At 33.5% G+C, this 16406-nt stretch overlaps 1 protein-coding gene across 11 annotated transcripts in view; it reads right to left on the reverse strand.

Annotated features, from left to right (window-relative positions):
• Positions 1-15060, reverse strand: part of LOC106669519 (dystrophin, isoforms A/C/F/G/H-like) — a 328247-nt gene extending 313187 nt beyond the window's left edge. For 10 of the 11 annotated variants that reach the window (XM_024227801.1, XM_024227799.1, XM_024227800.1 and 7 more), the window contains exons 1-2: positions 14953-15060; positions 10476-10569 (exon numbers count right to left, since the gene is read on the reverse strand). In XM_024227801.1, coding sequence (XP_024083569.1) covers positions 10476-10566 — 91 coding nt within the window. In that variant the 5' untranslated portion in view covers positions 10567-10569; positions 14953-15060. Of the gene's footprint in view, positions 1-5976; positions 6205-10475; positions 10570-14952 lie in introns of those variants that run through there. The other variant, XM_024227796.1, reaches the window with a different exon arrangement.
• Positions 15061-16406: the final 1346 nt, after the last annotated feature.

Genomic DNA, 16406 nt, shown 5'->3' on the forward strand with positions numbered 1-16406 from the left:
TGCGGAAGGTGAAATTAAGCACAGAAAACTTGGCATAGTTTCAATACACAACATTCATTGGACCACAACCCCGATCCCACCAAATATTGTATGATTTATCAGTCCAAAAATTATGTTTGTTCTCCATCTAAAATGTTATACATGACCTATCAGTGATGTAAAGGTGATTGACTAGCTACAATTTACTGTATATTTGGTGGGATCGGGGATGTGGTTTAATGAATGTGCATTGGAACTATGCCAACCTTAGTCTGTGATAATAATTTGTCAAAAAAGTGATATTTATTTCTTAAAAAACCATTATATTTAGAATTAAAAAATAGGAGATGGTAAAAAAACAGACGAAAAGTTTTAGCCCTGAGGAAGGTGAAATTAAACACAGAAAACTTGGCACAGTTTCAATACACAACATTCGTTGGAGCACATGCCCGATCCCACCAAATATTGTATAATTTATCGGTCCAAATATTATGCCATACATTGATTTGTTTTACGAAAAAAATAGTTTTAAAAAATCGTCGATTTCTAGAAAATAACTTGTATGTTTTTCTATGTCAAGAAAGCAGATTTGTGACTGATGTATCAGTGGATTAGTATTGGTTTATTAAAAATACGTTTTACGCAGTTCGACAGAAAATATACATTTTAAATATAGAACCTATACTGAAGTTACTTCTTTAATATTTGTACATCTTCTGAAAGAAATTGTTTGTCTAAATTTAATTTTAATTTAATACGAATATTTCTTCTATAAAATATGTAATTTAAGACCTGACGCACCTGCGTAGAAACTGGTCGCTCTCAGCATGACGACTGAGCCGTTGTCAGTTTCAAAAGGCTCATAAGAGTAATTAAAGAGGACAAAAAAAAATCCAACCCCACTAAAAAGTAAGCACGGATGGTAGTATTTTTAAGCGGCGACGAAGGGGGACAAATAAACGGAAGGAAGAAGCTTCTCCTAGGCGATTTGATAAAGTAGTCTGCCCATAGCCGAAACCGATCTATTAATAGAGGCGAAAGACACGAAACAACAATTGATCGAAAACTAAGTCCTTTTCATTCGTTTATTAGACTAGTTCTGGTATTGTTCGCCCAGATAGGGAACATTCTAAACGTGCGGTATTCGGCAACGATCGAACTCGTTTCTAAAATAGAACAAATGAAAACAGTTTGAACAACTATGATAAACTAGTTTAAACTAGGACGAAACTACATTCTTTAACATAGAAAAACGCTTTATAGGGATTTTTTTTTAACACAAATCTGAGGTTTCTTCTGGGTCTTTTGGGCTAAGAAGATTCAATTTGCGGCAAAGCGTGTGGCAAATGGATAAGAAAACAGTAAGTTTATTCGAAGGGCATTCCATCCCATCTCGTCTGGAGTTAATTGGAACAAATGGTTTTCCAGGCGGAGAAACAAGGCACAGACACTCGTCTCGACTTGTTTGCAAGGCAGTCTCAATTATAATCGTACTTCGACGACAACATACGCCGAAAAATTGAGTATATTCTTGGTTTTGACATAACTGTGGGACATTGTGAATAAACGACGGGAATAGGTCGCTTTCCCAACTGAATAATTAGTAAGATGTCATAACGAATGAAAGGCCTGCGGCACTCGCCCATCAAAAATAATTAAGAGCTGCAATAAAATGTCAGAAAACTAGTGTGTATGCGGTTTCGTCTAAAATGACCATCTTTCTTCTCAATTTTCCATTTCTTTTCCACCCCTCCAGAGTGGGAAACCTCAAAATACTGCTGGATCGATTGGAAAACACCAAAAATTGCCTGACCATTGAACTACAAAAAATGCCTATGTGTCACTAAGTATAACGATACACCAAACCAAAAACATAAAAGGCCACCTACCGAGATTCAACTACCACAACCATCACGAAAACATATCGAACAAAGGTGACCCAACCAAAAAAGATCTATCACAAATACACTGTCGCCATAACAGGCCTGATCGGATTTGACTCAAATTACAAAGAAACCAACAACAATATAAACTAACACCTAATTCTAAAAAAAATTAACCATTTATAAAACAAATGATACTACAAACTCTATTTGATTGACTTACAAGGAATCACTATAGCAAACAATTAATCCTAAATCAAATATTTCTATAAAGACAAAGACATAAAAAAATCGAACTAATCCTGAATCCTATGACAAAAAGCGACGTAGGTAACAACAATTTAAGTAGCTACGAAAACAATTGAACCAACAAAAATTTAATTCTTTGTAAATCGACTAGTACAAAAACGACGAATAGTATTACAACCAAACCCTACTAATCAATTCATATTTAACTAAAACCCACCAATAACACCTTACTAACTCTGCACTAACTGCATATTACTACAAAGAAATAGACTTCAAAAATCAAACTTGACTCAAATATTACCAGGAATTATTACAAATCCTGTACCACCACAAACGCCCTTAAAAATTGCATAAGTACAAAATCAATTTTTAAAATAAAATTTAATGCCATCGATAAATACTACAAAGACAATAAATGACAACAAACGCTATTATAAAAACGAAGACAAAACCTAATTCTCAACTGTGGTTTACTGCATTGACATTATCATAAACAAACATTAAATCTGAACCAAATATTACTACACAGACAATAAATCTAACTAATCCGATCAACTATACAGCAGGTAACAAAAGCAATTACAAAGACTACGTCAATCACGATCTTACCATTGAAATAGCTACAAAAACACAACACTAATAAAATTTTAATAACTTGAAAATCGGCTAATACTAAAAAGATATTTCAGTGAAAGAAAGTGCCTTTATAATTCCTAATCTACAAAGACAGTGTCTAATCAAATCTGAGATATCGATATATCTACAAAAATAATTACACCAAAAAACATCAACTATTTTGGAAAGGATTTTTACTATAAAGACATCGTTGTTCTTAGTATTAAGGCACCACCGTAAACAAACACATTATCAATTGTTAATAACACAAACAATTTCACTAGCGGAAAATATACTATTTTTGAATCGACTATAAGTACAAAGACATTGCCATCAATAATACCTTAATTCTTAATTTCTCATTAGTACACAATTAGTACAAAAGTTACTCCCACATCCCTTAATCAGCTTTTGGTACAAAAACAATTAGACCACCAAACAATTAACAATATTTTAATCGAATATACAAAGGCATCGAAGGTAACAAAGAGATTTCCATCAGTAATATTAACTCTTAACTTCTCATAACTACTAAGACAAAAACCAAAAACAACTCTCTAATCCCTTAATCAACTTTTGCTACAAAAACAATTACACCAGAAGAAAATCCACTATATTTTAATCGACTATAAATCTATAATAAACAAAGAGATCGTAGGCGACAAAGACACTNAAGAGATTTCTACCAGTAATATCTTAACTCTTAACTACTAAGACAAAAACCAAAAACAACTCCCTAATCTCTTAATAAACTTTTGCTACAAAAACAATTTACCACCAAACAATTAACTATATTTTAATCGAATATACAAAGACATCGAAGGTAACAAAGAGATTTCCATGATTTCCATCAGCAATATCTTAACTCTTAACTTCTCACAACTACTAAGACAAAAATCAAAAACAACTCCCTAATCGATTAATCAACTTTTGCTCCAACAACAATTGCACCAGAAGAAAATCCACTATATTTAATCGACAATGAATCTATAATAAACAAAGAGATCGCAGGCGATAAAGACATTGCACACAATAATATCTTAACTCTTAACTTTTCATTACTACAAAGACAACCAAAAGCTACTCCCTCATCCCTTAATCAACTTTGGCTACAAAAATTATTATACCACCAAACAATTAACTATACTTTAATCCACTATAAATACAAAGAAATCGCAAACAACAAAGACACTGCTAACAATAATATCTTAACGGGGGCGTCGGTGGCCGCAAGGTTTAGTCTTTGACACGGCGCTCATCACTGTAAGGTAAAGGTCCCGTGTTCGAACCCAGCGGCCCTGCATTCGAACCCGACATCCCTAACCTCTGCTGTTGCGAACCCTCGTAAAAAAAATCTTAACTCTTAACTTCTCATAACTACTAAGACGGAAACCAAAAAAAAACTCCCTAATCCCTTTATCAACTTTTGCTACAAAAACAATTACACCAGAAGAAAATCCACTATATTTTAATCGACTATAAATCTATAATAAATAAAAAGATTGTAGGCGACAAAGACACTGCCAACAATAACATCTTAACTCTTAATTTCTCATTACTACAAAGACAAACTCAAGCTACTCCCTCATCCCTTAATCAACTTTTAAGGGATGGTTAGGGATGGTTAAAGACAAAAACAATTACACCAAAAGACAATTCACTATATTTTAATCGAATATACAAAGACATCGACGGTAACAAAGAGATTTCCATCAGTAATATCTTAACTCTTAACTACTAAGACAAAAACCAAAAACAACACCCTAATCCCTTAATCAACTTTTGCTACAAAAATAATTACACCAGAAGAAAATCCACTATATTTTAATCGACTATAAATACAAAGACATCGCAATGACTTACCTTCTTAATTGACTGTAAGTACAAAGGTATGACCATAAACAAAAGCCTTATTGCACAATAACTGACAAAAATGTTACATGTACATAATACATATACCTAAACACCTTAATTTTGTATTACATTGGGTCTTAACTAAATTGTGAATTTAATCTAAAACAATAGTGTAACAAACACAGGGTAGATGTTTGGACAAAGGTCATAAGTTGGAAGTTTCATTATTTCTGTATATGTGTTTCGTTTTTTATATTAAGTTCATTCGACTTTAAAAAATCCCAGCTGGGTAAGGCTAAAAGATCAGGATTTTGTGAACACCATCGATGAAGAAGAACGGGGTTCGAGATACGGTAAAAACTACACAACTACCAAATAAATGTAAAAAAAAGAAAGAAAAAAAAGAAAGAGGCCAAATTTCCTTTCGGTACGGCACAATTTGATAACAGACTTTTGGTAAAGTGTCATAAAATAGATTCTGACCTCACTAGGACAAAAGGTGATAACACACCTTTTTTGGAGTGGTGCCTTCGCCTAATGGGCAATAAATAAAAATAATTTTTTTCCTAAATGAACAAAAAATCAACAACTGATAAACGATTAATGTAAATAACAAAACGTGGCGCCTTAGTAGGGCTCATTGAAATAATACTCAAGGCTGTTTTCGTTCTGTCAAGGCAAAAAAACCCTTGTTAAAAAAAAAAAAAAGAAGTGTTTGGACCTTTTTTCTTGGAAAATACTAAACGATGCAGACCCTCAATGGGCAGGAAGAACAATTGGCGTCGGTTTGAATTGAAGTTATTTTTTTGCCTTTTTTTTTAACTTTTTACTTATAGCCTGGAGACGAAACCCCGAGTGCAAAGTTCGAGCCGATTAAAGTATTGCAATTATAATCGACAGACGAATTCCAAAGCTATCATTTAATTTACAAAACAAAAGGCTGCAAGTCGGTATGCCAAGGACAGACATAGAAATGTTGAATGATACATTATAATATACACATTAGGTTACTACTAATGTATAATATATATACATCCTTTTTAAAAAGCTTGAACAACACACTCACTCCATCATTTATCAATTGTAATACATATATACATCCTGTTAAATGTATGAATTTTTTTGTATATAAAATTTGTGTTGTTTTGTATGTTTGTTCTTTTTGTTCAGTACATAAGCTTTCTGGAGAATAATTAAATAAAGTTTATTCCTTTGTTAAATGTTTTGTAAAGATATCCCAATGGTGTTTCTTTTGGTGCTTAAGGTCAAAAGAGAATTTGGCTCCGTCCTTTAAATGGGGGCCTTAAGGATGTAGACAAGGATAGCTAAGGAGAAGGTTTTTATTGTAGAGGACAGTTAATTATTAACAGGTCGGTGTTATCAAGGGTGGGCGTACCTATGTAAACGGTATCCATGGTTTCCGAATGGTGAGAATCCGGCTAAAAAATCCACAGGTGGTTTGGTCGTTGTCGGGATCGCGACACGGTGGCAAAGCGAGACGGGACGGGGGCGCGGCCGTCATCCGACGCTGAGAAAACGGTCGAGTACCGACTGAAAAAAACGCGAAAACACGACTGGAGGCGATGACGGGCCGAATGGCTGGAGAGACGACAGGACGTGGGGATTCTCCCTCATTCGGGCCGTTTGGCAGTCTCACTCCTGAGTGGGGGAGCGACGTTGCCAAGCTGTGGTTGTGTCCTGCACATACCGCTAGATGTGGCACCTAGCGATCACCCGCCAAATCCCACCACAAACAGACTTGAACCCTCGATGGTGTTGTCATGAGTGTTCCAACTTCAACAGGTCACCGTTTTGGTTGTCTGTAAAACCAACCACACTCTTGTCAAGCTGTCCAGCACGGTCATCCACTGGCTGGACATATGATTCCATGTCTTCTGTATATATATATCAATTTACCCCTAAAACACACCACACATTCTTGTCAAGTTGTTCAGCACTGTCATCCTCTCATAGAACATATGACTGATTCAATTAGCCTTGTTCATCTATTTTGCCTTTTCTTCATATATTTCGTACATATCTAGCATTTTAAAATTTTGTTGGGTGAACACAAATTCGTTACCTTTACTTTAGGTTAGTGCCCATTGAGGTTCTGCATCGTTTGGTATTTTCCAAGAAAAAAGTCCTTTCCTTTTTTTTTAATAACCATCTTTATTTTCATCATACCTTTTTAAAGTATCAATTTACCCCTATTCACCATTAAAACCCACCACACACTTTTGTCAAGTTGTTCAGCATGGTCTTCCACTTGCTGGACATATGACTCTGATTTGGTTAACCTGGCTCATCTATTGCTGCTCTTATTTTGCCTTTTGTTCATAGCTTTCTTAAATATCTAGCTGTGTGTGATGCGCTTCAAAATTTTGTTAGGTGAACGTTACTGTGTTGCCTTTAGTTTAACCATTCCGTACATATCAATTTACCCCTATACATCATTAAAAATCTATTATACACTCTTGTCAAGTTGTTCAGCATGGTCATCCACTCGTAGGACATATGACTCTGATTTGATTAGCCTTGTTCATCTATTTCTACTCTTATTTTGCCTTTTGTTCATATCTTTCTTACATATCTAGCTGGGTGTGATGTGTTTTAAAATTCAGTTGGGTGAACGCAACTTCGTTGTCTTTAGTTAAATAACCATCTTTATTTTCATCATACCTTTTTTATGTATCAATTTACCCCTATACACCATTAAAACCCATCACAAACTTTCACCAGGTTGTCCAGAATAGTTTATCACTTTTTGGGCATATGATTTCGGTTTGGTTAGCTTTGTTCAGCTTTTCACTCTTGTTTTGCTTGTTGACTTCATATTTTATGGATATGCAACTTTTTATTAACATAAACATGAAAATTCTTAAAGTTAATAAGTAAAGAAATAATAAATCTATAACCTAACCTAAAAATAAACCAATAGTCTAAATTAATAATAAATCAATAACCTAACAATCCCTAATCTTAAAGTTTTGTTGGTTGGCCAGGTATTAACACGCAATTATCAAGACAGTCTACAATTTTGGAAATAGTTCTTAAAATTCATATTTCCTTCATACCGTTTCTATTTACAAATTTTATCACAATACACTGTTAAAATCCAGCACAAACGCTTATCAAATCGTCTAGTTCTTGATGCAAATCTTGATAGCCTTGTTCACCTATTGCAACTTATATTTTCTTTTTATGTATTTCATTTTTTTTAGATATGCCAATTTTTAGTAGCAGAAACAGCCATGTTAAATGTGTAAATTTTATTGGTTGGCCAGGTATCAACGGATTGGACATGTTATATTTTTTGCCTGTCATCAACATTTACACCGTCCAAAATCTCTTAGAAAGTTGACATAGGTATTCTAAAATTGACGGAACATTTGCCCACAGCTCTGCCGCCTTTAGTTTAATCAAAGTGAGCAATTTGGTAGTCTACCACAAATGCTTGTGACATTCTTCCAGACTCCGGGAAGGTTTTTGCAAAGGAGGGATGTGGTAGTACCAAAATATACGTACGAAATAAAAACAATAACTGGTTGTTAAGGTCCTTAAAAGAAACCCGATCTACCAATCATGTCATGCTGACTAGCTGGTTTTCTACTTGTTGCACATATGAGTATTATTTGAATAGCCTGTTCATCTATTGCTACTCTTATTTCACTTGATGTTCATATTTTTCTTACATACCACTTTTAATCTTAAACAGGCTGGTGTGACAGTTCTAAAATTATGTTGGGTGTATTGCTATTATAGTAAAATATAATAGTGGTAATGCTTTACGCTAGCTTCTACAATTGCATTTATACTGTGCAAAATTTCTTGAGTACTTGGGTGTTCAAACTAAAATGGATATTTATGTTCAGTTGTCCATCATCATTGTTCCATCATCTTCTTGTATGTTTCGATTTACTGCAACCAAACGTTTTCAACACCCCACAAACTCTCGACAAGTTGTCTAAGTTGGTTCCATTTGTTGGACATATATCTGTAATTTAATGAATATTTTACTTTAATCATACCATTTTTATTATGCCAGTTGACTAATTATTTTCTGCACAATTATGGTTGGATTTTTAAAAATCAACAAACTGACAAAATTAAAATTACTGTGAAATAATAGACTAAAACCTACCAAAATCACTTGGAAAGTTATCTAGGCTAATCTTTGCCTTAGGCGTATGCCTGCAGTTTGCTCTAATTGTAGCAGTTGAATTTTTTTCCCATTTCACTCATACTAGTCCACCTTCTTGTTCTTAATTTTGTCATAACTTCTGCATAATAGCAGTCCAACGACAACTGAACCATATTAAAAACTACTATAATCTCTTGGCAAGTTGTCCATTGTTGGGCATATCTCACCACTTCGATTGTCCTCAGTTTAACTATTTTCATTTATAATAGACTTTTTTAGGAATTTTATCTTAATTGCCAGTATATTCTTACTCTTAATTAGATCATACCTGTATGATGTACTGATACAAATAATAATAAATAATACCGGAGTAGTTGGACAAGAATAATCAAACGAATAGCAAATATTGAAACGTTCCACCCACCAAAACCTTAAAACTTAAAATATATTATAACGTCACTAATTATGTTAATAATTTGTTGTATACAAATGGTATAGACAAAATAAGAATGGTCATAGTCAAATTAAAAAAAACACAAGTTGCTGAAAAATCCATAAAACCGATAACCTCCAGAGATACCGTGTGGGGTGAAAAAAAAGTAGTTTGAAATGACTCAGCTATTATCTATTATCCAACATTATCTTTTTCCATGTTTAAAACAGTAACAAGGATACATTAAAATAATAATAGAATATCTGACAATAAAAATCAAAATGATAGCAAAAATTAAGAAAATTTCACCCACTAAACCTTAAAATATTTTACACCCTGGATTTTTATGTTAATAATTTTCTATGTACAATGATCATCAAATGGACAACCACATTGCTGATAAATGTCCAATAGGTCGGACATCACCTAAACAACCTAAGAATATGAGAAAAGAGCGGTTTGTAGCGTTATAAATTTTTCCGAATCATCCTGGTCTTTTCTCACTGTATAACTTCAGATAAATGAAATTAGTCCATTTTTCGAATGTATTTATACTTTTTTATTTATACAAAGTCCACGTAAAGTCTCTTAGTAATTTCTTTATCTTATTTTCTATAATCTTAGCCGCTTCTATTTTTGCTTTTCTGAGCTGCGATGGTGAGTTGTTAAAATTATCTCACTCTTTTTTTTCCTTCGTGGCACGTTATAAATTATAATAAAGAAACTGGAAAAGTAATTATGTTTAAGTTAAAGCGTCATACATTGATCTATTTGATCTATTGACTTGAACTAGACAGGCTAATTTTAACGAGTCGACACTTTCCGAACATTTAAATCATCGCAGGACGTCAAAAATTCATATCCTTCTGTTTGAACAAGGACCCCCATATGAAAAACGCCCCTACGAGAACTCATAAAACCCTTAAGTCCCGAATCCTGTTCGCGTTTCGGCTTTTGAGAACGAATATTTCTTATATAAATATAAAACAACGTGGTGTCTCACAAGTAGAGAAATTATTGGTTAAAAATGGGCAGACGGATTTGGAAAGGAAATGACCCCTGTACGACTAATAAATAAGGACCTACACGTCTATTTTCGGTAAAACACGTGTACGACATCTAGACAAGGGCGACATTCTTTTAGGGATTTTATAATTATATCAAAATCAACTTTACGCCCTTTCCGTTAAAGATATACTTATACACAACTCCCTGATATTTCACACGTAAAAAATCATACAATCGTTAATTTATTTGTTCTATAAAATTTTCTGGTTTTGTCGGGCAAAGGAAAATTATTGTAAAAAAATTCGCTTACATTTTGATGTGTGAATTTGCGTTTCAACTGGTTCAGAGGGTCCAGAATCGTCCTCTTCTGTCGTCCAGATGATTCTCCTTCCGAGCAACATGATCTGGAAAAGAAATTATCGTTGATTATCACAAGTAGATATTAGTTTTTGGGGAGGAAAAACAAGTTACAAGCTTGCTTTGTACAATCTTGAAAGATTGTCCCCATAAAAGATGGCACGATGTAGTCCGAAGGGGCGAGGTCGGAGCTTCAAACCGAGCGAAATATTTTCAGGATGAGCAAGAATATTTTAGAATTTTTCGCAAGAAGAATATTCAGGCTATAATGGATAATATACTCTAGTATCATATAACACAAACTAAATTTTTCACCCGACAGTCTTTTAGAATTTAGTTAGTTGTCTCGGGTGATCTAAACTAATGAGAAATTTTCAGTAGTTCGTTTTTCCATTTTATTATTGGAATTGATAGTACGAGTAAATATTAGTTTTATTAGTCGTTATTAGTCCTCTAGTTTTATAGAGGAAAATTCAGGCACAAACTGACTTTATTCAACTTTGAACGTTTCGCAGTGTAAAAAGTGACGCGATGTAGTCCGAAGGGGCGAGGTCGGAGTGTATTCTGTACAAAATATAAACTGAACCACAAAAATATGTAGAAATACATCTACACATAAGGGAAAATGTACTATACGATCATGTAACTTAAACTTGTCCAACTACATTTTTACCCTACATAATCTCTTAGGAAGTTTGCCCGGGTTACCTAAAACTATTTTGAAATTTTCAGGAGTTGGTTTTTTTATTTTACTATTGGAATTGATAATACGAGAAAATATTAGGTTTTATAGAGGAAAACTCAGGCACCAGCTGGCTTTCTTCAACTTTGAACGTTTCGCAGCGTAAAAAGGTGACACGATGTAGTCCGAAGGGGCGAGGTCGGAAGTTTATATGAGCGAAATATTTTCAGGATGACCAGGAGTATATTAGCATTTTGCACAAGAAGATTGTTCAGGCTATAATGGATAATATACTATAGAGTCATATAAATGAAACTTCCTAAACTAAATTTTTCACCCGACATAGTGTTTTAGAAAAGTCTCGAGTGATTTAAACTAATTTGAAATTTTCAGAAGTTCGTTTTTTCATTTTTCTATTTGAATTCATAGAACGAGAAAATATTAGGTTTTATAAAGAAAAACTCAGGCACAAGCTGGCTTTATTCAACCTTGAACGTTTCGCAGTGTAAAAAGTGACACGATGTAGTCCGAAGGGGCGAGGTCCGAGCTGTATTCAGTACGAATACGGAACCACAAAAATATTTAGAAAAACATAAAACTATTAACAAACTAAAACTATTTTGAAATTTTTCAGGAGTTCGATTTTTCTTTTGACTTTAATAACAATTAACACCAGGAATTTTTTTAAAGTTTTATCAACTCAGGCAGAAGTTAGGTTTCTTCAATCTTGAAAGACTGGCCGCGTAAAGTTGGCACGAAGTAGTCCGAAGGGGCGAGTTCAGAGGTGTATACTGTACGAAATATTTTCAGGTTGACCAGGAATTTTGTACAACTATACGCAAAAATAATATTTAACTATAATGGAAAATACAGTACAGAGCATATAACTGAAACTATCCAAACTACGTTTTTCACCCTACAAAGTATTTTATGAAAGTTCGTCGGGTGGTATAAAACTAATCTGAAATTTTTCAGTTCGACTTTTTTGTTGACTATTACAATTGATAATACGAGAAAATATTAGATTTTATAGAGAAAAACCATGGCACAAGTTGACTTTCTTTAATCTTGAAAGGCTGGCCTCGTAAAAGGTGGCACGATGTAGTCCGAAGGGGCGAGGTCGGGTCTGTGTACCAAATGGAGTACTTTCAAATCCAATCCTTATTACGGCAGAGGGTACAAAGGGTAGAAAGTTTAATTGGGAGATTTGGAGGAATAAAGAGAGATAAACGGATAGATAAAAGAGGGGAGACAGAGAGAGAGAGAGAGTGAGAGAGAGAGAGAGAGAGAGAGAGAGAGAGAGAGAGAGAGAGAGAGAGGAAGATGTGACAGAGTGAGATAAAGAAATAAGAAAAAGTAATAGTAATTGGGATATACAAAAACACATGGCAAAGATAATAAAGTTTAAGAAAGAAGTACAGAGACATAAAGATAGAGGCTGATAGATAGGTAGGTAGGCAGGTGGTGAAATAGAGAGAGAGAGAGAGAGAGAGAGAGAGAGAGAATGAGTGAGAAAGAGAGAGTTCGTGCTTGCTTGCGCGCGTGTGAGTGTAGTGGGTGTGGGTAAGAGAGTCAGTTTTTATTTAAAGACTTTTCATCTTTTCTTGTATTCTATTTAAGTTTCATATTAACTGGGTTTATATATAAAAGTTTTTTTCATTATTTTTTTCTAATTTTGATTTGTTCTTGGGGTTTTTAGTTGTCAAAGCGCTTTTAGATGTTTCACTCTCTCTCCCTCACACACATTACCTCTTTCACTCCATTTCACAAACCCAGATATAAAACAAGGCTGTTTATTATCGCTTCAATACTCTTGGAAACGAAAAAACTGGTTTTTTTTTTGTTTTTTTTGCAGACGATATTTCTGGATCTAAAATCAATCTAAAATAATCTTTTCCACTGTGTGATTTAATAAGATAAAAACACTATGCCAAAGATAAACAACAAATGCACATTCAAATACTGCTATTTATTCGTTTAAACACTTCTTTTTTAAAAAAACACTCAACCACTTTCTAACACCATCCCTCGCACTCTTTCGCCCTATCTCTCACAAACACACATACACATACACAAACAGGACGAAAGAAAGGGTGAATCCACCCAAAGACACGAAAAATGTCATACATACTAAACACAACGCACTCACAAAACCACCTCCCATACAACACACATACAAAACGCAACTGACCCTAAACAGGAAACAAAGAACACCCATCAAACACAACACGTGCTCACAAATAACAATCGCTGACCTGAAAACAGGCCAACACAGCAAGAAAAAAAACAGGCCAAAATGATCGGTAACGACCAAATTACCAACGAGGATGTTTCAGGCAATCCGAGTCGATTGGATGGGTGAATAAAGAAGAGAATGTATTTATCAGCGTGAATAAGTAAATGTATCTAATTGTATACGAAAAAAATATGCGATTGCCTACTGGCTATTAGTAGTCACTTGAAGAACTTAGTGACAGAAATATTCCCAAATGTGGTTTTTCCTTTTGACAAATTTCCTAGAGGGGAAATCATGAATTATAAAAGATACTTTGACTTATGAGAAAGAACACTGTAAAGCAAACAATAGTATGATAAGAAATGTAATAAATAATAAAAAATAAATATTTTAACAGAATATTCGTCCGGGTATGAACTATATCAATAAATTGAACAATTCCATTAGTATTTATTTGAAAAGGGATTATTTGATCTGATTTTTAATAAGGAAAGAAAATTGTCTGATTGTTTCTGGGCTGCCTTTTCTCGATGAATTGATTAAAAGCGAGAGACAACATGGAGTACGACGGGGCTGAATAGAGCGAAAACGGACGGACCAGGAGCAGAATTTATTTTATTTTTTAATTTTTTTTTTTTTTTAATACTTCGTTGAATCGAAATCGTACGTATTTGTTTGTGAAACCCCAACACGGCAATTAATAGGCTAGTCTCGCCTACGCGAATTCAGGAAAAAGTGGGCTGACTTGAGAAATATTTCGACCTTAGTCGAAAAACTTCGTCATACTCTGCATTTGGTATGATTCGATTTATTCCTTACAAATCGGATAATTACGATCAAAAACAAAAACAAAGATCAAAATATTGTGTTTTGCTGTGTGTTTAGTGCAATATTCCATATTATTTGTGGGATTTGAATAACTTAAAAGCCTCCTTACGATTTCTCATTTCAGAATTAGATAAGACAATATTCTGTTTAAGTAAGTTTCATGTCAACAGTTCTTATCGAAAGCTAAGCGATGATAAAAATTCCTTTTACGTAATTAGTGAGATTTTTGTGCTTGGGTCTGCCTCACAAGTAATATTTTTGTTTATGCCTGACAAGTCAGAGAAACTGTAAAAAACCACCAGAAATGTGGATAATTTTTTTACAACAATGGAAGAGACAATTTTTATGATCACAAAACACATTTTTTCCACTATAATTTTTTTCCATATCAAATCAATCATTTTTGTCTCACTCTTTATATAAAAGAATAAAAATTTTTCGATGAAAAGATCAATAAATGTTTATAGCGTTTGTTTAATCAATAAGACGTTAGAATTTATATGACTATAGTTTGCCCTATCTGAGTACATAACATACTTATGCAATTTCTTTTATTTTAATTTCTGTTTTCCTCGACTTCCTATTTTTAAACGGTAATTTAATGTTTAAACAAACTTTTTTTTACAGTTTTTAAATTAACAATATAACCAATGATATTAACGTGAAAAAAAAAATCTTCACAACCTCGATGACCGCTGTCCGGCTTTTTCTTCGCCTCAGGCTCACATCACTTTCAACTCGCACTCGCGCACTGGTCGAATTTTGCGGGAAGAAGACCCACTCACGTCGTTAGTACTAGGACAGTGGCTCGATATGACTAGATGTCATCAAAGCAGGCGGATTGACTGCACGGTATGAAGAGTGCAGCACGTTCCGACTCGAATCAATTCAAAACGGTTCTTGCCCATATTAATTCTCAGACGGGAGATTTAGATTCCTGAGTGAAATACCATGGAAAACGTAATTTAAACTGAAACTCCCCTCAAAATCATTTTTACTTATTAATTTTTCCATTTATGTGTCAATTTCGTTTATCTAGAACAGCTTAATTTGAATTTTCAAATTTTTTGTTCCCTATACACATGTATTAGGCCAGCGAATAATAGAATATTTATTTATTATGATACACAATCAATCTAAAAAAAAAAAAAAAAGTTTCCCGTATGTCCACTTAATATCGTTATACTTTACTTACTTGGAAATCTAAATTTCTTGACAAAGTTAATTTATGAACCATAAAAAAAACCGTCATAATAGTTATTTTGTATTTGATGATTGTTTTAAAATGTGTATGTTTTCAGCTGGATACACAATATTTTGCATGACCATTTAAGCTTGACAAGGTACGATCAGACTAGGGATAAGGAAGAGACAGGGTTAGGGTTAGGCTTAGGGTAAGGGTCGTGTAATTTATATAAAAAATCAGGGTTAAAGCTTAATATTATGCACAATTATAAAAGGGACGTGTAATTTATATAAAAAATCAGGGTTAAAGCTTAATATTATGCACAATTATAATTTTAAGTTTGATATCCATCACATCAAAATAGTTATGGAAGAGTTAGGCTAGGTTAAGGTTAGGTGCTAGGTTAAGTAAGAGTTAACATTATGGTAAGGGATGGCTAATTCTGTATAAAACAGCATGAATAAGGCTTCATATTATATACAATTATAATATTGAGGCTGATATCAATCACCTCAAAATAGTTAGGTACGAGTTAGCCTAGGTTAAGTAGGGTTAAGGTTAGGGATGAGCTAGATGAGGTAGGAGTTAACATTATGATAATGGTACTTGACCATACTACTGATAACACATCAAATTAATATTCAAGTAGTCAGTACCTTCTCTTCAATAATTTATTTGTTTAACAAGCAGCCACACCATTTTTTTTTTTACAAAAACTAATGTAACATAAAATATACAATAGATAGAAAAGTACAGCTATAAAACCTAGAAAAAATAAGAATAAAATATAATAATCTAAGAAATTAATAATCAAATTATTTTGATAAAAATAATAACCATAACAACAATAAATCTCAAGGAATATCAAGTATTCTGGGGTAGTGTTAATGATTTGTGTTGTGTGGATGTAATTTATTTATTTATTTGTATAATTGGCTAAACAATACATTAT

This window comes from Cimex lectularius, unplaced genomic scaffold, assembly GCF_000648675.2.
Source record: "Cimex lectularius strain Harlan isolate CLEC.00 unplaced genomic scaffold, Clec_2.1 scaffold229, whole genome shotgun sequence".
NCBI classification, from domain to species: domain Eukaryota; kingdom Metazoa; phylum Arthropoda; class Insecta; order Hemiptera; family Cimicidae; genus Cimex; species Cimex lectularius.